The 24529-nt window shown below is 42.0% G+C and overlaps 1 protein-coding gene across 4 annotated transcripts in view; it reads right to left on the reverse strand.

Annotated features, from left to right (window-relative positions):
• Positions 1-564: 564 nt before the first annotated feature.
• The window catches only part of LOC128738663 (protein dead ringer-like), a 246917-nt gene continuing 222952 nt past the window's right edge, over positions 565-24529 (reverse strand). For 2 of the 4 annotated variants that reach the window (XM_053833976.1, XM_053833973.1), the window contains exons 7-10: positions 11841-11967; positions 10723-11060; positions 9645-10639; positions 565-2607 (exon numbers count right to left, since the gene is read on the reverse strand). In XM_053833976.1, the coding sequence (XP_053689951.1) occupies positions 2150-2607; positions 9645-10639; positions 10723-11060; positions 11841-11967 (1918 nt within the window). In that variant the 3' untranslated portion in view covers positions 565-2149. The remainder of the gene's footprint in view (positions 2608-9644; positions 10640-10722; positions 11061-11840; positions 11968-24529) is intronic. The other 2 variants (XM_053833975.1, XM_053833974.1) reach the window with 2 other exon arrangements.

Here is a 24529-nt window from a genome sequence, read left to right on the forward strand (position 1 = left end):
GTTTTTTTGTTGTTTTGCTACAATTATGTCAAAACTCAAAAGCACAAGTGGGGTTTCTCAAACAAACGATACAATTTCAAGTGTTATTTGAATGTATAATATAAACTACATTTTCTACAGATGACCCAAAGTTGCGGATTACCTGTGCAACCAAACAGATGAAGCGCGTTAACAGTACGCTATATGATGATTTTACAGTTTTTTGTTGGTTGGTAGTGCATACATGTTATGAATGATAAACTAACTACTCGGCATAGGTTACGCTTCCCCATAACCCGGACAATAAAAAAAACAATTACGTCTACAGACTGCAAACATGCATCAACAAAAACAGGATAGCAGCGTCAACATCGAGCACTGCTCGATTGATGGTTTATCCATCACCCCTGAGCTGCTGTATAACAAGTACCTACTACTCTAATTTTCAATGAATGATATTGCTGCTGTTCCCTGTCAGTCAATCGTTTGGACGTGATACAGATTGCACGGAAACGTCACACACAAGCCAACGTCACGCAGGACGAGCCGAGAAGCAATTATTTTAAAACATTGTTCTATATTAAAGATCAAATGGTTTCATACATTCCAATAAAACGGATTGCTCCTTTGCAGACCAGCCAAGCCAACGCACATGCGAAAGCGGCCCATTGCATTTAACCAACGAACGGACATGAGTAGGAGCTAGTTAGTTTTGTTTTGTTCTTCGGTGTGTGTCATATTACGATTATAATTAGCTTACACAGCGAAACGGGTAGTGCTGATGATGGTTTACATAGATAAATGTGTAAGGTATATCTGATCTGATGAGGATTTACAATCAAAAGCTCGCACTAACGAACCTAGTTGTGGCTTGTGGGGTATGTGATGTATGAAGCGGTCATGTCTTTTCTGCTAAATTCTATCCTGTAACTTCTAATATGTACTGTTACTACTGCTACTGCTACTGCTAGTGGGTATCGTTAATCTTCTGCTAATTTAAATAGTTCATTTGTTCATTCTTTATCTCACAGAAAAAAAAATATAAGATAGTTTAAAATACGAGAATGCCTACGGTCAAAAGAAGCGAAACTAATTAGCACATAATTAAAACCTATACTTTCTCTACTGTCACTAAGTCTAATAGAAAGATCCTACCGCTAAACACATTTGTTCTTGTTTTAAAAACTTTCTTGTGTGTGTATGTTCCTGTTGCTGGTTTGAATATTTAATCTTAAGCTTATATTGCAGAATAGTTTTCGTGTTCGTTTTTTTTCAGCTTGTTTTTGTTTTGTTTCTACCAGAAAATAAAAATTGCATCCATTGTATAATAACAGAATGGTGTTCTTCTGCTTTGCACTTCAATTGTTCAGAACTAAATTTTCAAACATTCTTTCATTGAATGTACATGTCAATAATTGTCATAAAAGTGTACTCTATATAGAGAGTGTATCTTAAAACTTTTACTTATCGTTTCTTAAGTAGGATACTATTACTCGTACATGCTTGGTGAGACTCTTGAAAGCAGACACAAAAGTGAAAGAAAAATTCGTTGCATTTCTACAGTCTCGAATAGTTGCCTGTTGTCTCTAAACTCCAGTAATAATAATCACATCTTTTTTTTCTTGTTTTTCTAAAACTAACTGTATACACGTTTGTCTGTGCCTTACTAAGCATCGTGCTTACACACGTGCACACGTACTTCTACTAACACAGGCCGACCTTGTCTTGGTTCGTACCATTCTCTGACATTAACTAAGTCCCTTTAATTAAGACAATTCCAATAAAAACACATTAAAAATAATTTTTGGTTCAAAAGTGATTCTATAGTTTTGCGCCGCGTGTGCGATGAACAGCAGAAACCGATTATCCGTGACACCAACCATCTGAACCGATTCAGAAGCTCACCCGATTGAGCGTCACATTGGCTGCCATCTGGCGGTTCGACATTGATTGCATGCACAAACACTTTACACCGTGAAAACATTTCACCCATTCTGGGTGTAAAATTTAGACTACGAATTTACCTAAACAAAAGCGAGTTCGTATATAGGATAATAAAACGGTTTTTCTTTAAAAAGCAGAAAATGCAACATTCGAGAGCAGATTGCGAGATATCGGGCTACCATTCAGATTGGTAGCGATAACGGATTGAATATCCAATAACAGTAATTTAGGAAACAAGCGGCCGCGGTGCAATCACCGGCGGCGGTTGATGGCCTGCCGTGATGGAGTGGCTGGTGCTGATCGGTTCGTCGCAACCTATCGACGAGGTGGCAGTTTTGGCCGGCGAAATAAGCAACGATCCGGTGGGCGATGCTACCGAGGTGGAACTGTTGGTGCTGTTGGTACTGCCCACTGGCGACACCGAAGAGGACATCGCACCACCGGTAACGGCCGTTACCAGCAACGGCGAGGAAGCTGCGTTGGTGCTGATTTTATTACCATCGGCGGTTCCAGCGAGGTGATTGCTATTGCCACTGCTGCTGTTGCAACTGCTGCTGCCTGCTGCTGCTAACGAAGATGATGAGTTGGGGGAACTCGATGGATTTGCGAAGAGAACTCCCTCATACTGGACACCGTTGAATTCCATCGACACAACCAACTGCTGATCGCCCTTTGTGGCATCGCCTAGAAATAAAGAAAGGTTGAAATTGTTATAAAAAGAACATATATACATGCTGAAACGGTAAGTGTTTGTTAAAGGTTTATTTAAAATGCCATGAATAGAAAACTTTTTTCACGATTCCACTATTACATCAGTGTCTGTTTTCGAGCTTTCAAATTCATGAAACCTGCAAATCGTTGGCGAAATATGTATCTATCGTGAATAAAATTAATATGCTGATTGCAAGGAAGATTGTCCAATCTATAAGTGCGCAATCGCTCATAAAAGTGTTATTTTGGTTTAAATCGTTTCGGTCTCTTCGGCGCACACTTAGGTATTGGTTGGAATGTAACGAAAAAGTGCGCCGAAAATACCGAAACGATTTATTGCAGGATCACACTTTTATGAGCCATATCGCACTTTTGATGACACAATTTTCCTTGCAATCAGCAATACCTAGTGGAATTAAACGTGGAATAAGTTTTTCTTTTCCTTTATGTTCAGTATTCCACTAAGACGGTTCAAAAACTTCAGTTAAAATGCCTTTTGCAATCGACAAAAAAAATTGACACACAAAACAAGAGATAACCTTTGTTTATTAAATTCTTCAAAAATTCCGGAAATGAAGTACTATAGTACCATTTCGTTAATCAAAGCTGACCGAACGTGCCGGAATTTGAGAGACAGCCTCGGATTGGAATGATTCATTCCAGATGACCAAACGTCTCGGAAAGTGTCCCATTAATCATTTTCTATATGGTTATCATGTCTTCTTCTTTTTCAGCATAGAGCCGGGCTGGCTCGTGCTGTTTCAAGCACTCGTCTCCAGTCAACTCGGTCTTGGGCCACTCGTCGCCAATTTCCTAGTCGTCTCAGAAGTCGCAAATCACTTTAGCCATGGTCGGCCCCCCTGTTTCTGGTGTTGGTGGGGTCGTTGAAGAGGACTATCGTTGAAGAGGACTATCGTTGAAGAGGACACTGTCGTCCGGCATCCTTACGACGTGTCCGGCCCACCGTAGCCTGCTAACTTTCACTAGATGTACGATGGAAGTCTCCCTAAGCAGTGCCTGTAGCTCGTGATTTATACGCCTCCGCCACTCTCCGCTTTCAGTTTGTACTCCACTAAATATCGTCCGCAGCACTTTCCGCTCGAACACGGCAAGGGCGCGTATGTCCACCGTGAGCAGCGTTACGTCTTCAAGTCCATAAAGAACTACCGGTCTAAAAAGGGTTTTGTATATTGTTAGCTTCGTGCGACGGCGTATGCTTCCTGATCGTAGCGTTTTACGAAGGGCAAAGTAGGCCTGATTTCTCGCTTGGATGCGCCGCTGGATCTCCTTACTAGTGTTGTTGTCCGCGGTCACCAGCGATCCCAAATACACAAACTCCTCTACCACTTCTAGTTCGTCACCGTCAACGGTTACCGTCCGTGGGAGACGCGCGTTTGTTTCCTTTGAGCCTCTTCCTTTCATGTATTTGGTCTTTGACGCATTTATATTTAGCCCAATTCTTCTAGACTCCGCTTTCAGTCTGGCGTAGATTGCCTCCACCGTCGCAAAGTTCCTAGCTATGATATCGAAGTCATCTGCAAAGCCTAGAAGTTGGCTACCCTTGGTAAAATTGGTTTGATGCCCGCTCGTTGAATCACCCCCTCAAGAGCGATGTTGAACAGCATGCAGGATAAACCGTCACCTTGTCTCAACCCTCGCCGGGTCTCAAAGGTACTTGAGAGTATCCCAGAGATGCGTACGAAACACATTACTTGATCCAATGTAGCTCTGATCAGTCACGTCAGTTTGTCCGGAAAACCGTGTTCGTGCATTATCTGCCATAGCTTGTCTCGATCGACTGTATCGTATGCTGCTTTGAAATCAATAAAGATGTGATGCGTGGGCACGTTGACCTCCCGACATTTCTGCAAGATCTGTCGGATAGTAAAAATTTGGTCCATAATTGCGCGAGCCCCCATGAAACCCGCCTGATAATTCCCTACGAAACCTTGTGCTATCGGTGACAGCCGGCGTAACAGGATCTGGGAGAGTTCCTTGTAGGCGGCGTTTACCAGCGTAATACCACGATAGTTGCAGCAGTCTAGCCGATCACCCTGATGGGACAAACTACTCCTTCCATCCATTCCTCCGGTAGCTTTCCTCCTCCCAAATCCTCGAAATAACCCAGTGTGGAGCATTTGCTAGCGTTTCTCCGCCATGCTTATAAAACTGAGCCGGTAGGCGGTCCTTCCCAGCGGCTTTATTGGTCTTCAGCAGCCTGATTTCTCGTTGACTTCTTGGAGATCAGGTGCTAGGACATCACTATCTTCCATGGATGAAATCATATCTGAACAAAAAAGTTATATTTCACGCCAACATATATGTATCAAAGTGGTAGAGATGGTCGGGTATGAAAATTTGAATACCCGAACCCGACCCGTACCCGATCAAGAAAAAATTTAAAAACCCGTACCCGACCCGAACCCGCAAGTTTATTATTTTTGATACCCGAACCCGACCGCAACCCGACGGGTACGGGACGGGCCCGGGTACCCGACCATCTTTAGTGTTAATTGTGGTCAATAGAGATACCCGACCCGACCCGTACCCGGTTTCAAAAACAAAAATTAAGAACCCGTACCCGACCCGAACCCACAAATTATTTTTTTTCAATACCCGAACCCGACCCGAACCCGGCGGGTACGGGTACGGGTACGGGTGCGGGTTTCGGGCAAATTTTCCGCTACCCGACCATCTCTACAAAGTGGAGGCGATATACGGGCGAAAATTTTGACAACTATTTGTAATTCTATTTTGCGTAGTTTTTATAACACGCAACTAAATACTCCTGAATACAGCAAAGTTTCGTTAATTGGTGGTTCGCTAATTGGGCGGTTCGTTAATTGGGTGTTCGCTAATTGGGCTGTGTGACAACTTGAATGTCAAAATTGTATGGAATTTTCGAGTTTAGAAACTTCTAACAACTGTCAGTCGGCCCAATTAGCGAATCAGCTGGAGTGCAGTCGTGGCCCAATTAACGAATTCAGGCTGTATATGATTAAGATATAATCAAATATTGCAATCGTCTATACTGCTTTATAACACTGACAATTCAGCCAACTTTACAGTAGCGGGACAACAAGTTGAGCAGGTAGCCGTCTTTCAATATCTTGGTAGCCAAACAACGCCCGATGGTGGTACCAAGACTGATATAGCCACACGGATCAGGAAGGCCAGGGGTGCCTTTGCAGGTCTGCGAAACATTTGGCGCTCAAACCAGATCACTCTACGTACGAAAACCCGAATCTTTAATTCAAACGTTAAATCCGTACTGCTGTATGCCTGCGAAACGTGGTGCGTCTCAGCGGAGACAACATAAAAACTGCAGGTATTCATTAACCGGTGCCTGCGATATATTATTCGTGCCTGGTGGCCTGATAATTGGATATCCAATGAGGAACTCCATCGTCGGTGTCATCAACGGCCGATAGCCACAGAAATTCGTGAGCGTAGGTGGAAGTGGATCGGACACACCTTGAGGAAAGGAGCGAACGAGGTTTGCAGAGCAGCACTCGACTGGAATCCACAAGGACAGCGTAGAAGAGGCAGACCCAGAGGCTCATGGCGACGGAGCTTAGCCAACGACATCCGGGCTGTAGACGAGAACCTGTCCTGGCGACAGGTAAAAGCCATGGCGGGTAACCGTCAGCAGTGGAGATCTCTGATTTCATCCCTTTGTTCTGCCGGACCGGCGGACATGGACACATAAGTAAGTAAGTATACTGCTTTATAATTCACAGTCATGAATTGTATATGAAGACACGCACGACTGCAAAACAACTTATTGTTCACTTCGGTTTGATATACTCTAATCATTATACAATTCTATACAATTATACAATGTGAAATTGACATGAAAACGATTTAATGTGAACTTTCTATTACGATTTTGTGTTATCTGGGTCGGGACACAAGGGGGACCTTGCATGCCCGAACCGATGGAGGCATTGCCTGAAGCAACCGTGCCCTGATAGGAATTGCGTCAGATAGAAGTTCACTTCTCCGTGCTTCCTGATGACCCAATTGACCAGGTTCGGTATCAGCCTGTGCGCCCATCTTTCATTCGTAGCAATATTCCACTCTTTTTGCCACTTGGCTATCGACTTCGGTCTCATCCGTTTGCGTATTCCTCCAGTACCTTTCCGCCTATAACATTCACTGTCTTCCGCCAGTGTAATGCAAATACTGATCATTCCGGCGATAACACAAGCTGATTTCGACGAGATGGTTCGGTAGGCAATAGCAAGTCGTATGGCTATCAGCCGAAAGGTGCGGTTCAATTTTGTCCTATTCCGTTGGGTTTGCAGCGCTGTACTCCATGCTGGGCTCACGTATTTCAGTATCGAGCAGGATACGCTAGCCAAAAGACGCCTCTTGCTACTGCTTGGACCAGCACTGTTCGGTATGATTCTGGGAATCGCGTTGAAGGCCTTGCCCGTCTTATTGCAGGCATAGTCGACGTGGCTGTTGAAACTGAGCCGATCGTCTGCCATCACACCCAAGTATTTAAAAAAAACATTGTGTCACGGGGGTGGTATTTTTTTGCGGTGGGCTATTTGCAACTCCACTCCTCCAAAGTCTCACCTATTACCGTCGTTACGATATCGTCCGCGATTTCCACATCTAGGCAGTTTCAGTGTTAGTACGCCGTTGTACATAGCATTCCAGAGCGATGGGCCGAGGAGTGAGCCTTGCGGAACTCCCGCGGTAACCGGTATAGGCGGTAATGTTCGTTTCGTAAACCAGAAAGCGGTTCTGGAAATAGCTATTGAGGATCCTACATAGACAGGCAGGGAACCTCAATGTGTGCAGCGCTGCAGCGATAGCTTGCCAACTGGCGCTATTGAAAACGTTCTTAACGTCAATCGTGATTGCGGCGCACTGTCGATTTCGTCTTCTCTTCTGCTTAGTTGCCTCCTCAGCTCTTTCGATCACTGTACGTACACTTTCCTTTCCTGAACCCGAACTGCCTCTCTGATAGTCCGTGTTCACTCTCCGTGTATTTTGTAAGCCGGTTGAGAATAATTCTCTCCCAGAGTTTATTGATTGTGTCCAGCGAACAGATGGATCTGTAAGCTGCTGGAACTCCCGGGTACTTTCCTGGTTTCGGTAGGAGTACTAACTTCTGTATCTTCCATGGATCTGGAAAGTAGCCTTCCTCAAGACATTTTTGTAAGACCGACCTAAACATGTCTGGAAATGCCTTCAATGCCGCTTTCAGCGCTACAATGGGAATTTCATCTCGGCCAGGTGCTTTCTTAATTTTCATACAGTTGCGACAGTTACGAGTTCCTCGTTGGAGACTCGTCTTTCATCGGCGTCAACTCCTTCAACTTCGCTGTATGGACAAGGTGGCCAGATCGTCATATTGTACTCCGAGAAAAGCGTTTCAATGATGATCGTTAGCCTCTCTGGACACATTTCAGTGGGCGTCGTCGGACCTCTTATCTTTGCCATTGCAACACGATAGGCGTCACCCCAGGGATTAGCATCGGCGCCTCGGCAAAGTTCCTTAAAGCAGTTAGATTTGCTTTGTATTATTGCCCGGTTGAGTGCAGCCTTGGCCACCCGGTGCACTATTTTCCGTCCCTAACTCAGAGGTATTCTTTGCCCGTTGAAAGCTTCTTCTGGTCCTAAGGCATTCAGTGCGAAGTTCTCCAAGTGCCTCATTCCACCAGTAAGCAGGGGTCCATCTGTTTCTAGGCATTGTTATATCGCCTGCCTTTGCTAGCGTTTCTGACCGTTCACCCGCTGTCAAGTCAAGTCACTATCGACACGTGGAGCCTCAACAAAACGTTCTCTGTTAAACACTTTCGTTTTCCACTTCCGACCGCAGTCCCTAATTTTGTGTGGTACCACTAGGTTACTGTGACCGATGGTATATCGAATAGCCTGGGGTCGCACTCGCAATATGTGAAATCCTCACTAACTCTCCAGTTCAAGCTTATTGCTAGCGACGGGCTGCAGAAGTGACATCGATAATGGATTCAGGGCCATTTCTTCTAAATGTGCTAGTGTTGCCTTCGTTACACTGTGTAACTTCTAGCTTCGTTAGAGCTTCTAGTAGACTGTACCCTTTTGCGTTGGTGCATCTACTTTCCCGTTCCGCCGCCCACCTCCGATGATAATCGGCCTCCGTCCGATAAGCTCTTCAGTGAGCTCATCTAGCATATTATGAAACTGATCCATAGTTCATTTTGGTGGAGCATTATAGCAGCTGCATATAAAGATTCCATTTACTTTGGCAATTGAATTACGAACCCCTCATGCGATTATTACTTCCTTGATCGGGTATCTTCCCATTACGTGAATTGCAGCCGTAGCTGCTTTGTCCGCCACCCAGTTAGCGTTATCGGCAGGAACACGATACGGCTCCGTAATAATTGCAACATCGCACTTTGCTTCTGATTGAGGCATGAGGGGTTGCAGATTTGGCCTACATATTGACAACATTCTAGCTATTAGAACCATTTTGGTAATATAAAATCATCACATGTAGGTATTAAACTGTTAAAATAGCTTGAATTTTGTCAAATCTGCAACTGTCCAGAATTAGGCATTGTCTTGAATGTGGTGCTGGCACGGAATAAAGAAAATTTAATGACTTCACACGCATTCTTGTTTCGCCAACGTTTGATCGTAACACCCTTGTTGAAAAATGAACAGACTAACGAGCCGTTTTATTAGATGCGTTCGATGATCGGCAATAAAAAGTGCAGCAATTAAACGTCAAATGCATACTCTTTGCATTCAGCAATCAATTCATTCTGGTAAGGATTAAAATAATACGCTGAGTTGTCCGTAAAAAATGAATATTACGAATATCTTCCAGTCAATTGCTTATTTCCTTATACCTATTTTCAAGAGATTAATTGGAATCAAAAAAGAAATATTTAAATATGTTTCATGCCTGATTATTATGGACTTCAGATGAAACCTCTTAAGGTCATAAGAACTGGACAAATTGCTATTTAGTAATTTTAATAGATAGATAGCAGCACCCAACTCACCTCTGCTCATCAACTTGAACTGCATGCCCATGATACCGATGCCGCCAGCGCCAGTGGTGGTGCCAACGGGTGCTGACGCGGCCATGCTCGGACTGTACGCACCGTGCGTCGGTCCTGATCGATTCTGTTCGCGATCACTGCTAGTGCTCATATTGTTGCTGACACTGTCCATGCTGCCGCTAGCACCACCGCACAGCCGATCACCATTCTGTCGCGTGGTCTGGTCTTGCTGTTGAAGAGCCTGTAACTGTTGCTGTTTCTGTATTTCTCGTTCTCGCTCCCGTTGCAATTCTCGTTCGCGTTCCCTTTCGCGCTGCAGCAACTGTTGCTGCTGCTGTTGTTGTTGCTGCTGCTGTTGCTGTTGGTGATGCAACAATTGTTCCCGCTGTAATTGCTCCAGTTGCAACTGCTGTTGACGTTTTAACTTGTCCGCACTTTCGCACCGTTCTCGTTCACGTTCCAACAGACTAAGGTTCAAACTGGCCAAATGATTCACTTGGGCCTGCTCACGTTCGCGTTGTGCCGCAGCAGCCAGGGCGGCCGCATGTTCCGTGATTCTGTTCAACGCTAGCGGGTGGGTATCCTCTCCCATGGACATATCTTCATCCTCATCCTCTTCTTCATCTTCAGGAATTTCATCGTCGTGATGACGAAGACCTCCGTTCTCCCCTCGAAGATTTATCGGTGTTTCATCCAGCGAACGGGCGTCGTCGTCTTCATGCGAGGAAAGGTTTAACTTTTGCGGCGACAGCGAACGATTGTGGGCGCCGTGTAGCTGTTGCTGCTGTTGATGGTGCTGTTGTTGCTGTAATTGTGCTACAGCCGCTACTGCAGCGATGTTGTTGCTACGTTTGGCCGGTGGAACGCCACTGTGGAAATCGCGAGCAGCTCCGGAACGGTCGGTAAAATCCATCGGAAGATCTCGCTCACGTTTGACCGGCATGTGATGTGGTGGTGATTCAGCCAGATTGAGGGCCTCCCTGAAATGGAACAAACTTGTGAGTGATTCACGATCAGTTCGGGTTATCTTTGAGGGATGTTAGCTAGAATTAGAGAAACTGTTCGGTCGAATACCAACCTTTGCATTTCGGGCGGGCTTGTGTTGAGCGAATTGGGTGGGCTTGTGTTGTTGTTGTACATATTCCACAAGGCGACCCGGGACATTTCGAGCGCATTCAGTGCATCGCGTGTGGTCATTTGATCGGGACTCTGCTCGCGTTTCATCTCCTTCGGCTGGAACAGTTTGATGTAGTCGATCATGCGCTGCTCGAAATCGGCCGGTAGCATGTTCGGCATCTGCCCGACATTGGGGGCTCCCAGCAGCCGATGGTGTTGCTGCTGATTGACGTGTGTGACCAGCGACAGCGGTGACATCTGCTGGATGCTCTGTGGAATAGGCGAACGTTGAACTGATGGCTGCACGTGCACGTCGACGCGGGGTAAGGAGATCGAGAGCAGGAAAGGCAAGAAAAGAAAAGAAGAAAAAGCTTGTAACAGTGCCCGCCAAACGGGAAACGATCTCAAAAACATGAGATCGATTTGCAGTTTTATTGCCTGTTTGTTTAGCCAACAGGGCGTTTATTAATGAATGAGTGAATGAAAATGTGAATAATCAAGCGATCCATCAGCGAGCAGCGAGCTGAGCTGAGGCTGGCTGGCAAGCGAGAGACTCAGATTCGTCTGGTCTCCGATTGGATGTGGCGATGATCGTGATGATTACTGTGCTATGGAGAGGGTTTGTTTTGCCGCCGGAACGGCGACCGGTGGCCGGCGGCGGGGGAGCCTCAAGGGCTAGCAGAAATGTGCACACATAAATCAATGAGTAATGACCAGCGCAGTGCAGGCAGCGGGCATGCCTTCCTCTATAAAGCGGTTCGGTCATTCAAGATAGCAAGCACTGGATGTGTAATCGAAATTACTTTAACGCTTGTGCGCTCGCGGTTTGGTAAATATTTGCGATTTGAATCTAATCGTGTGTGAAGTAGCTTGGTGTATAAGTAATCTTGTGTAATCTTTCGATCTTGCATCTTTAATTGACAAGGCTTTTGGAGTTCTGTGTTACAGAAGTTGGAAATAATTCAAGAGTTTTGAAAACGCCACCAGAAAGGAAAAAGAAATCTTCACAGAAAAGAACATGAATATTCAACATTCATCACAACACAACATTCAACAATTCACGAGAGTGCATTGACTCACCGAATCAAACTGCCCGTAGCTGGACCGTCGACCTTCGCGCCGATTCCCGTCGATGGCGGCTTGCAGTTCAGCCGGTGAGCTTAGGTTCTTCTTCTCGCACTCGTACGGATAGAGATACTTCATGTACCTGTTAAAAAGAACAGAAAAAAAAACACACAAAAAGAAGAAAAGTTAGATATTATTACATGAATTTCTCCACTAAACCAGACGTGTTTGTTTCCTATAACGCTGCAGTTCTAATTGATAAAACAAACAGCTGGTTCCTGGGACTAAACATTTCAACGCGCGGACCAAAGGCGTGGACCTTCATTCGATATTCACCGAGAGACCCCAAGAGGTGCTGCATTTTCATAAATAATTAATCTTCCCCCACGATGCCTCTCGAGCGTCACAATCCGTCCGAAAGTGGACTGCCATCCACGACGCGAGAGACAGAGAGAGAGCCAGTATGTGTTTTATACGCACTGGCTGTCGAAGAAAATGCACTCGTTTCCTTACAAAAGGATCGTTTGCCGGTATGCTTTCTCCGCGCGTTTGCATCGTGCCTTCCCCCAGGGTCATCGTTTAGCGCTCGAAAAGGCGGCTGCTGCGGAACGAACACGATACCCGAGCGCGTCTCAAGCCTTTCGAGAAACGCTCGCGCAAAGAAGCGAACGCAGTGACGCCGTAGAGAACACGTTTTTATAATGATTAAATTAAACAACAAACAAATAGAATCATCAAACAAACTTGTTAGCCCATCAAAACGGTTGAATACTGGCAGAAAGTTCCTATGCCTGGTGTGCCATGCAATACCCGGATGATGATAGGTGCAGAGGTTCACCGGTGGAGAGGTTATGGTTATGCTGCAGCAGCTCCGGAATTGCGACCGATCGGTTTGTGTGGGCATTCGGTGTGGTGCCTGCCAGCCTGCCAGCCTTCCAACAGATCTTCACAGATGAATGAGAATTGTGTACGATGACGGTGCACTGAGATGGATGCGACATCACGTCCGCGCAGGAAGAGGCGAATGATCCCTCAAACCGTTTTTTTTTCACTTGTTTCCTATCGACTGCTTATGGTGCCAATGGTGCCATAAGGAAAATTTTCATTGAGGTGCAACATGAGCCCCGGGTAGCAAGCCAGTTTCAGTTTGTTGATCGACTGTTGACCCAATACAGGGCTTGGAGTTTAATTTGATTTTTTAAATCATTTGGTTCTATAAAATTTTTCGACTTTACTGTACAAGCTTTATGTACGGTTCATGTGGGTATTTTAAGCCTATTAAGAGGTAGCCTGATGCACAATATTCATGAATTACCTTGAAGATATGTTTGTTCGAGACAAGATTTTCATACTAATAGCGAATTTATAAATTAACCTGGCTCAGGTGGATTAGCACTCAATTTTAATCGAAGTGCTGTCAAAGCGTTCATAAATTAACAGCATTCAGTTTGAAGCGCAGGTTTACGGGTCGATCTGTCAAACTGACGGTATCGTTCATAAATTTCGGGTTCGAGTTAGCACGAACCCAGGTTAATTTAAGAATTCGCTATAATTGGTTGGATAACATTTACTAAATACCTGAGTGCATTTTCGTCCTAATAAAACGCTATTAAATTGGAGTTATAGTCGCGAGAAATGATGAGGTTGCTGCGACTATTTTAGAGCCATTTTTTATTATGGTGTCTGTGTGGTTTGAATTTCCGGCAGGCCGAACGCGCCTGTATCGTACTAACAGTTATAAAGTAATTCCCCGAATAAGTCAATGCGTAGTACTGTGCGTGCGCACACCGTAATTAGTTGCTTAGTTGTGCAATCAACAGTTAAGCTGATTGGCATATTGTTAGGGTTATCAAAGGCTTATCCCCAACTTAAAACCAGCTATATCTATTTGAAGAAACCTTAGCAATTGCGATAAGTAAACAGCACCACTCGAGAGCCTAATCGGTGGATTACTGTACTTCAACAGCAGATCAAAAAGGAATCAGATGAGGTATGTGTCGGTGTTTTTCAAGTGTTGCCTACATACCAGCAATATAATGGATCATTGAAGATAGCTGGTTTTCCAGTGACAACAGCTTACTTCTGGCGCTAGTGTACATCAAATCGTCCGTATACACTAGCGCTAGAAGCAAGTCGTTGTCACTCAAAAACTAGCTAACAGAGGCCGAAGAGGGCAATGTAACTGCAGCAGTGACAAAGGAGCAGGGCATTCATACGAACCCGACAGAATCTTATTGGCAGTCTTAGCTATGATAGCTATGGGTGGAAAGACAACGGGATTTCTCCATGTAATCCTACGGATGAAATGTTTTTCATTCCACTTTATACGAAGAATCCTGTGAAAGGGGAAACCGAAAGTGGCTCAAAGATGGCTGGATAAATGGCTACCGTTCGAAGCATGTATTGTTTTGCACCTTAAAATGCATCTGTACTGGCAGAGCACGCTTTCGCCACGGAATCAGTGCTTCCAGTGCTGTTATAATTTCCTAAAACTTGTCATTCCGTTTATCGATCTGCTATATATCAACAAACGCTCAGCAAAACATAATTGCTAATGGAAAATAAATTTAACTGACCATATCGATCATTACGTGTTCATAAAAGCGACCAATGTATAATTTGGAATTAGTTAATAGATATTTTGTTGCGCACATATTTCATTGTACTAGCGGTTTCCGAAAAAGTAGCAACACAGTATCAAACTTTCGTCACATCAATGAGCTTTTAAAGAACTTTTAACTTTCGCCGCATCGATAAGCTTAGAGTGATGTAAACAAATAAAACGCAAGCGCAGGAATCAAAAACTGGCCTCCGATGCAAACGGATTAATTAAACATCCTAGTGATCCTACGCATTATTCAGTTGCTGCTGTTAATCTTGATTGAATCGGAATGCCTTGATAAAGAAAACAAACCATATTTCGGGATGTTTGTAGTCGATGCGGTTGGCTGCGGATCAGCTGTTTATGTTTGCAAGCTCCGCTATTTTACATATGTTACCAGTACTAATGCAATATTCAAATAAACGTTTAGGTTTTTAACGAACACATGAAATGTACAGTACAGTGTTTGTCGCACCAACACAATAACGTTAGCCACTTTCGGTATCGCCTTAAACGACAGTTGGCTCTCCAATACAACGCCAAGATCCGTAACAATATCACTGAAGTAATGTACCGTAACGGTGCATTTGTGAATGCTGATTGACTTCCTGTTAGAGGTGCACCATACCGCAAATAGATCAATCAATTTTTGAAGTGTCGAACAGTCATTGGTATTCTTAATTGGCAGATAAAAGTTTACATCATCCGCATAGCACAACTCTATTCCAGAAGGCAGTCAGCAGTTTATTAACATCGTTGACAAACAACGAAAACAGCAAAGGTTCCAAAAACCTTCCTTGAGGCACTTCAGAATCGTTCTGAAACCACCTTGATTGAGAAGAACCGAATTTTAAGTTAAGAGCTTAACCAGGAAAGCCTGTTAGATAAAACTCCCACAATTTATCAAGTTTGGCTAACAGGATTTGATGATCAACTCGATCAAATACTGCTTTCAAATCAGTATAAATTGCATGAATCTGGTTGTTCTGTTTCATGATGCACAGACACAACGAGGTAAAATCCAATAAGTTGGTTCAAACAGAATGGCCGGGATAAAAACCATGTCGCGAAGTGAAAATATAGTTTTATGCACAAAACAATGGCCGAATGTGGAATGTGGAGAAAGAAATGAAATTTTTTTGGTGAAGGAGGGGAAAGAGCGGAAAGGTGAGGAGGGGGGTATTGGTAGCTACGCTTAACAAGTAGTCGTTTTGACTCCTACCTTTTGTCCAATGCTGGAAGATGGATGGGGCGAACCAGGCTATAATCTGAGATAATAACCGGATTCGAACCCACAACATCCGCCAGGGCACCGTAACAGATATGTGAGAGATGTAAAACAGTGCTACAAATTTTCAACAAGTAATATCCTCCTGTTGATATCGTATTTGCCGTATAACGAAAAGTTACATCAAAACCGCCCTAAAATAACATTTGCTCATAACTCAGCAACTATACTTCGTAAGCAACCAAAGTTTACGTTCGATTCAAGCTGTTAAAGTAGTCACCCATCCATGCCGATGTAATTCATTTACTTGGAATCTGCACTGATAAATCACTTTTTGCCCCACTAGCGGGGCAAAAGCGCGAAGCCTGAATCCATGAAATTAGCACAGCAGTAGGTAACAAAACCATTTTATCTTCAATCTGCGGTATGTTTTGGTAAGGAATATTCCCAATTTGCATCTTTCCTATTTTGCGTTGGTATTGCAGCCTCCGTCAGATCGAAGCTTTTCCAAACGTTTGTTTTATGTTTCATCAGCGGAAAAACATTATTTTCCTTCGGTCAACATCTGTAGAGCACACAGTTTTCTGCAGATCTTCCATTTCTAGTATCTGTAAAATAGTGCCTAAAGCTGTATATAATTAGCTATACATTTTTGCCTCGTCCATGAATCGTACTTTTGCCCCGTTCGTGAATCGCACTTTTCTAGGCGCTTGATTAAATTATGGAAAAGCGAAATATATTTTGTAAATTCTTTTCACCGTATTTTCAAAACAGATATGTGAGTGATGTAAAACGCTGCCACAAATTTTCAACAAGTAAAATCCTCCTGTTGATATCCTGTTGATATCGTATTTGCCGTATAACGAAAAATTATATCAAAACCGCCCTAAAATAACATTTTCACAACAACTATGCTTCGTAAGCATTCAAAGTTTACGTTAGATTCAAGCTGTCAAAGTAGTCGCCCATCCATGCCAATATAGTCAATTCACTCGGAATCTGCACCGATAAATCATTGAATAGCACTTTTACCCGCATCGCACTTTTACCCCTCCTTACTCTATACGTGGTTAAATTTCGTTGGCTTGGTCACTTCAGTCGCGTCAAAATGTGGCGGTTTCAGGAAACATGGTAGATGCCCGGGGGTTGATTAAAAGATGTATGCACGAAAACTTGTGTACAATATATTGACTCGCTTGCATGAAAAATTTTCCACCACTACATTTAGGTTGAACTTCGTCATTTGTCGGAGAGGGCACGCTCAACCATGCCTCGGTTTCTGATGTTTATTAAAAAGAAATCAGCAAGTCTCGTGGTGTAGACTTCACGTTTCGGCAGAATAATTAGCATCTGATGTTCTCTAAAAGGGAACTAAAGAGCGTTGCTGCGTCTACCTTTCTTCTCAACAGTACAATGCCGAATTTAGAGTATAAAACTGTGTATCAAACTGTGTTGTATTCCTATTAGTCATTCTAAAATTTGGGACGTTTCTAAGCATAATCGAAAAAGCGAAATCGGAAACGTGTTCAAATCAACTGTCACCAGCGTAACAAATGTGTTCATAGAACGTTTGTCAACAGCCAGAAAGCCTAGATCGTGGAGAAATCGGCAGCCGGAAGCCGCAGTGACATTGAACAGAGTGACCAAAGCTTTCGAGCGCGAACCCTAACCTCTCCTTCCGAGATGTCGCAAACAAGCTGGGTGTGTCGTCTATAACCGTGTATCGAGCGAAAACAATGAGTCGGGTCTAAAGTAGTGACTCCAAATCTTGACGATAAACAAAACAGGACGACCAACACATGATTCCGGAAGCTGGACACAATGACTCTGACGAAATTAGATTGCGTGGTGATGGACGACTAAACCTACGTCGAAACAGACTTCAAGCCACTTTTTGGACAACAGTTTTTTACAGCAATTGAAAGGGTCTCTGAGAAACCTAAGGTAAAGAAGAGTAGCAGCCATTTTTAAGCATATGAAACTCTCAAAGTTCGCTAAAGAAATATACGGTTTAGCACGTGTCGCAGTGATTTGAAAAGCGACATTTTAATCGCAACCGGGGTGGACGGGGTGATAATCAATCCGTACAAATTTGGTGGTCGATTTCAACTGGTAAGATCACTTGAGAGGGAATAACCCCTACATAAGCTTAAAAATTGAATTTTTCAAAAAACCCAAGATAGAATATTTGGGACCTTTTCTAAATTAATCGTTTTGACCAATACTAACATCCTGTGAAGAGAAATCTGAGGTGCACGAAATTAGAATAATAAGAGCCTTCGGACATAGCGTGGCCCACTTTGTCAAGCTTTAGTTACGATTTTGAATTTGTTAAGAGATATTTAGATAAGAAGAAGAGATAATTTTCGTACATTGACATACGAGTTGGTGCTAGCTGGGGATGATCTGGAAGAAAGCCTGCTGCCGTTTTACGAAGCTACACGATTGTTCCGTGCTGTTTTGCCCGGATTTGGTATCCTACCATAATGGATCGGCGCATGAAATAGTACCCAGCTAGCACCAACTCGTATATCAATGTACGAAAACTATCGTAAATATCTCCTAACAAACTCGAAACCGTAACTAAAGCTGGATAAAGTGGGATCAAGTTGATTTTCTGTCGTATATAATGATAATGACTGACATACATACGATTTTCAGTACAAAATCGTAGAGTAGTACGGAGCGACTCACGCTTAATTGAATATTCTCGTATATAAATACTTATATAGTCGTAACGCTTAAAATTATTCGTAATCACGGATATCGCCTCCAAAATAGTAAGGATATGCCGATTTTGCGCATGAATTACGATTTATTTAGCATGTATATCTGTACGTAATGCTAATTTTTACCTTTTTATACATATGAAAATGCTAGCTGGGTACCCGAGTTTCGGCTCCGAAAACGTCCAAGTTTAGTTGGGCCTGTGTTGCGCTTCGTTTCTACATCCCTAGCAAAAATTTGGGTTTTATCACACTCTTATGATAGCATTTAAGAGCAAAATTGGTCATGAAAACCGCGCGAAAGAGTACAATAAAACTCACATTGTTGCTTGGGATATTAAATCAATCTTCATTGGGAATTTCAAAGCAATCCATCAATGTTGGTTTTAAATTGTCCATCCCATTTCAAAAATTGAACTACAATTGCCCAGCGCGTTGAAATCAAAACCAGTGATCAAGATACAGCTGAACATCAAGCGGCTATCAGCAAAGCGAGTTCCTGTAGAAGTGCCAAAAAGGCACCTATAAATCTTACAAGTCATCAGAAGATCATGTGAAAGTTGCTTGAAAACAACAAAAAGTCGTTGAAAAATCGCTTAAAATTGTCTAACATTCTTCTAAAAACCATATGAAAGATGACTGAATTGAAAATCGTCTCAAAGCTATGTGAAAGTCGTGTGAAAATCGTTTTCATATGATTGACTTTCAAGTCGTCCGAGTCAAATTGAAAACGTCGTATGAAAGTCATCCGACAGTTGTCAGAAAATCGTATAAAATCGGATTGAATGTCATCTGGAATTCGTCTGAGCGTCATCTAAAAGCCGTTTAACGGGAAATTAGCAGTCATTAACTTTTCGTCGGAGAGCCTAATTTCGGAAGCAGTTTTTGGGCCCAAAAGCGGGGTTCTGTTTGTAAAAATGTAAATGCTGTATTCTTCTTGCTAATCCAGAAATCGTCGTCTAAAAGTCATCTGAAAGTAATATGAAAATTGTTTAAAGGTCGCCTGAAATCGCTTAAAAGCTCTTCCGAATCAATAAGAAAGTTGAAAGGCAACTGAATGCCGTTTGTAAGTCGCCTAAACGTAGTCTCAAAGTCGTTTGGACCGCATTTATTCAGAAGTCATCTGAGAGTAATCTGAAAATCCTTTGAAGGTCATCTGCAGATCATTTAAAAGTCGCTTGAAAGTATTAAAGCTGAAGGTCGTCTAAAACTCGTTTAGAAGTCGTCAAAAAGCTAATAAAAAATTTAGGATCTTCTGAAACTCGTTAGTAAGTCCTTTTATTATTATAGTCACTTTAATAGCTTAGGTTGGGATTGGAACCTGGGTCCTCGACCGACGTAAGACGCGTGAATGCTAACCACTACACCGGGATTGATCCCTCAAATTGTCCCAGTCAATTTAAAGTCTTCTGATTGTTGTCTAAAAGGTCGCCTGAAAGTATTTCGAAAGCCATTTGAAATTTGTCCAGAAATCACTTCGATTTTAAAAATATATTGTTTTCATTTAACGATACGCGGTCACATCATGCCACTTTTTCTTTGGAAAGAGTGAAATTGAAAGAACTTAAAAATTTTGAAATTGGGCTAAAACTGTCAGCGAAGGTGGGACACGAACCCACAATACTCATTTTCCGGTCGAGTGCGTTATCCAATTACACCACCAGAGGCAGTCTTTCGAAGAATTCTATACTGTTTCCGATACATTTTTATTTCGATGACCGTGCCAGATTAGCCATGATTCAAATACAAGCTTTAGTTACTCATAACTGCAATCTGCAAACAACCAGTGTTAAATAGGTCGAAAGTTATACTTCACAAGTAATGCTAAAATTACTTATTTAATAGCTACTTAATCATTGGTCTTTTATTAATACCTCTTTGAAGAAAGTAAAACATAAATAACCCATTCGGAATGAACGTCAATTTCAAACAACTGTTAGAAAGAGGAGTTAATCTCAATATCGAAGTTAATCCGATAAGCCTCCATAGGCTAGTCCTTCTGCGATCTTACAATACCAACCGCAGATTTATTGTGCACAACGATCGAAAAAGCAATAACAAATATTTTATTTACACCTATAAACGAATCAGTTCTTGTTCACTGCTTAGAAATCAGAGTGATGAACGAAGCCGACGCATCGGTAGACGTTAGGATATGGGCATTAAACTTAATCGACCGATGCAAATCAAAACGAACCCAAACATAGCTGCAATTTGAACTAGTTTTCTGAACTGCCTGTCAGAAACCCTGAATTAAGCGGTGATTTACTTCAACCTCGAAACTGTAAAGCCTAATCAGGCTAGAATAAATTAAACATGACACACTAATGGTAGCATTACGACCAGCTAATCATGAGTTGCAAATCAATTTTTGTGTTTGCTGCAATTCGATATAATTAACATTTTCGCATTAAAAACTCATCAAGTTTCATGCTGTTTATCACCGAACATGAATAAAACCATCATAACATTTATGGCAGAGGGTTGGAGTAGTAGCATTCATCGTAATTAATTCGTGAACTTATACAAGCTTATACAGCAGAACAAAATGTGTACACTAAATTGCAATCCGAATGTGTTTCCAAGCCACGAATAGTATGTGCAGAACACTTAATCGGCACCGTTTATGATATGTTTGCCGACTCGGAGTCGTTACGCATCTTAATCACAATTGTATCTTATTCACTTTTATACCCTCATAGGTGCATACATGTATCAGCAGCTCAATTAAATTTTAATTTACTGCATATTCTCGTACGGAGTTGATCGTCGTTTTAAACGATTAACGAGCACCACGAATGTGGAATGATTAATGGTATAAAAACGAATTGTTTTTATAACGAGTAATTCCACTGTGGAATTGTACTGCAGTATTTGTACGCACAAAAACTTTTTGTGATATTATAAATAGAGAAAAAATGTGTGAAAACCTTTAACTGAATTTCTGAAGATAGTATTAGTTTCAATTCAGAATCGTCCCGGCCCAAGCTTTTATTCAACCTACACGACGAGCTGGTAATTGAAACCTTAGCGGACCGTTGCTTTGGCCCGTTCCGACGACAAACGCCCACCGGCAATCGATACATGCCTGGATGCCTGTCGGATGCCGCAACTCACACCTGGCCGGGGAATGCGTGATGATAATTGATCAAAGCGAACTGGAGAAAAAAAAATTACACGCACAGAAACAACAACAAAAACTAAAGTCAAGTCAAAACAATGCCACCCGAAATGATTGACAGTTTGCAGCAGCCAGCCAAGCCAGCCAGCAGATCGCGGTGTGGCCGCAGGTGTTCTACTTTTATCCGTGCGGGAAACAGACGACGACGACGACTTTTCACGTGTTCGCCATCTTCCGCCATTCCCTCTCTCTCACTGTCTCTGCAGAAAGCATCTGGCATTCGACATTGTTGACGTAAAAATTTAAATAACAAAATTAATATTGCGGTACCGCCACTTTTTTCCCTTGGATCATCACCATCATTTTCGGTGTCATTGTCGCGAACGCAGGAGAAACGTTTTGTTTAACCCTTTCCTGCATTGACTCTCGAGGTACCTCGGACCAAAGTTTGAAACGATCTCTTCATTGAAAACGAAATGATATCCTGTCCTTAGGCCTTAAAGAGATAATCATAGCTTGTAATAAAGTGATAATTATGGATAATTTGTCACATCCAGTATTCGGTGAGCTCACATTGTGACGGTTTTGACTTTTTTCTTGTGTTCAAATTTGATTTTGTAATTTGATCGATATGCTTTTCCGTAAATAATATTTCTTGGAAGCCATGAATGGAAACTTTCAACCGGTACTGCATATCTAATTTACTAGCAAGTGTTATGTACGACGAAAAGTGCGTAATCCAATGAAGCCTAGAAAGTACTAGAAACTATTTATTTATATTTACGCACAATCAACGTAAAAATTAAACTTGAAAAAATTTCCATTAAATGAAGTTTACTTACCCGAAAAATTCCATGGTTTTGAGATGCAACTAACTGGTAAATATTTTGAAAATTTAGAATGGACCATTTTACGAACTGACAACATTGCACCTTGCGTTATGTCAAATAGGTACCAGCAACCAGCACAGTAAAGTGCAATATCAATATCAACAAATTACCGTCTCTCCTGTCACCGTAGAGTAGAATGCTCTATTCTTTTAGATAACTGATCAATTAGCTTTCACTACAAACTCTAATTTGATTCAATAAATGTGCACGCAATGTGATTATTTACATCACTTTTTACACAGAAAACTAACGGTACAAACAAAACAATGAAAGAACGCAACAGCGTGAACATCATCGTCTGTCAAGCTGTACATGTATTCATCTTCACTTGCTTGTAGGAAGGTACAGCGGTTCATTCAATGGTTTTAACTGATGATTTAAACCGATTTCGAGTTAGCTTTTGTTCAAAAGATTTGGTGACAGTTTAGTGCCCTGATCAAAGCAAAAATGTACCTACCGTTATTCCTTAATATACGAAATATTGAAAATAAAATAGCGAGCGGATAGTGAATGATCCGATCGAAAATTTGAAAATATTTAGAATTTGACTTAAGAATTGCTTCACAGCTAAGAATGAAAGATATAGTTTCACTAGCGTAGCCAGGCTGGTGCACGTGCGCCACCTTTTCTATAAAATAAATCCTAAATAAAAAATAATTCATCGAGGTGTAAATCAGAGATTTTAATAATAAATTTAATAGCCCGGCATTTTTCCGATAAATAATCTTACTGCGTAAAAATACATCAACTTTAAGTTCAATTTCATTTCCAACATCAAATAACATTTCAAGTATAATTTAAATTCCAATTTCAAGTTTAATTTTTTGTTCAATTGCAAGTGCTATTTCACATCCGATTTCTTGTTTGATTTAACGTTATCGAATAATTTAAAACTCGACAATTGGTGCACTCAAGACCACCCAAAAGAAAAGATAGGTTTGGGAATTACGAACAATTAGACGCAGTTTCACTTTTGTTCAAGTGCTGGTCCAGAAAAGTTCAGTCGCGTGATCGCGGATTTTTTTAACATTAAAGTTAAGTCGATTTAACAGTGGTGAAAAGCATAGAAAAGTCGTGAGTGCGAGTAAAATACCGCGACTATCGATTACTTAGCAAAAGCTAAATGTGCGCTAGTTAGTTAAAAACTGAAGGTAAGACTGACCTTCAATTTGGTAGGTTTTAGACCGCCATTGTAATTACCACGTTTATAGGAACCCATAAACGTGGGTGCGAATCTGGAGCTACGAGTTCGGAATTGCTAATTTCGGATCGGATTGGGACCAGTGAATAACGATTCATCCGTGAAGCAGCTTACACTACGCTGCTGAACTTTCCCACCCGTTCGAGAAAAACCAGCCGCTTCGCCGTAAAGCTTTCCCCTGTTGCGGTGGCAAGGAACGCGACCCGGTAGAGCACCGGACTGTGTGGACATCGTTGGTGATAACCAACAGCAGCCGAGACACTCACCGTGGTGCAGATTACCCATGTTGGGTTAAAACGGAACTATAATTGTTAAAATGTAGACGATAAGAAGTGCACTAGAAGCTAAGAAACGAATCATGGTTTGTCGCCAAGGGCGAAAACATTTGTAAATCTTTGCTAACTAGATTTAACTTTGCGCCTACGAAATCTAAGGGCAATGAATAAATGATGTACCGTCGATCAGAATTTTTTACAAATGCGAAGTTTTTAATGCGTATGATTGTTCGTCGTGTTAGTTAAAGTATGGGTCAAATTTGTTGAGTCTGAAACTTAGTTGTCGATCAGCTTCGTAGAAAGTTTTTGAGGTTTGAAATACTCACCCCGAGATAAGGGTCATCGGTTGGGCATCCCTACCCAAGTAACACACAAAACAAGTTAGAAAATAATCTTCATGGAAAGTAGTCGTTTAAGAGTACTATAAACGTACTTTGAAAACATGTGTCGTTATTATTAAGGTTTTGAGATGTTTTGTGCTAACATGAATTTATATGACAGCTCATATCAAATGAATAATGTTTGTTTTTGTCAACATGTCAACACGAAGTTTTTATTATGTCTCCATTACTAAATTTAAACTACTGGAAGAACAAGTTGTAGCTTATGCTATAATAACGTTTTAAAATGGTATGAAATAACCTTATACACTTCTTTCAAT

This window comes from Sabethes cyaneus, chromosome 2 (genome assembly GCF_943734655.1).
Source record: "Sabethes cyaneus chromosome 2, idSabCyanKW18_F2, whole genome shotgun sequence".
Classification (NCBI taxonomy): domain Eukaryota; kingdom Metazoa; phylum Arthropoda; class Insecta; order Diptera; family Culicidae; genus Sabethes; species Sabethes cyaneus.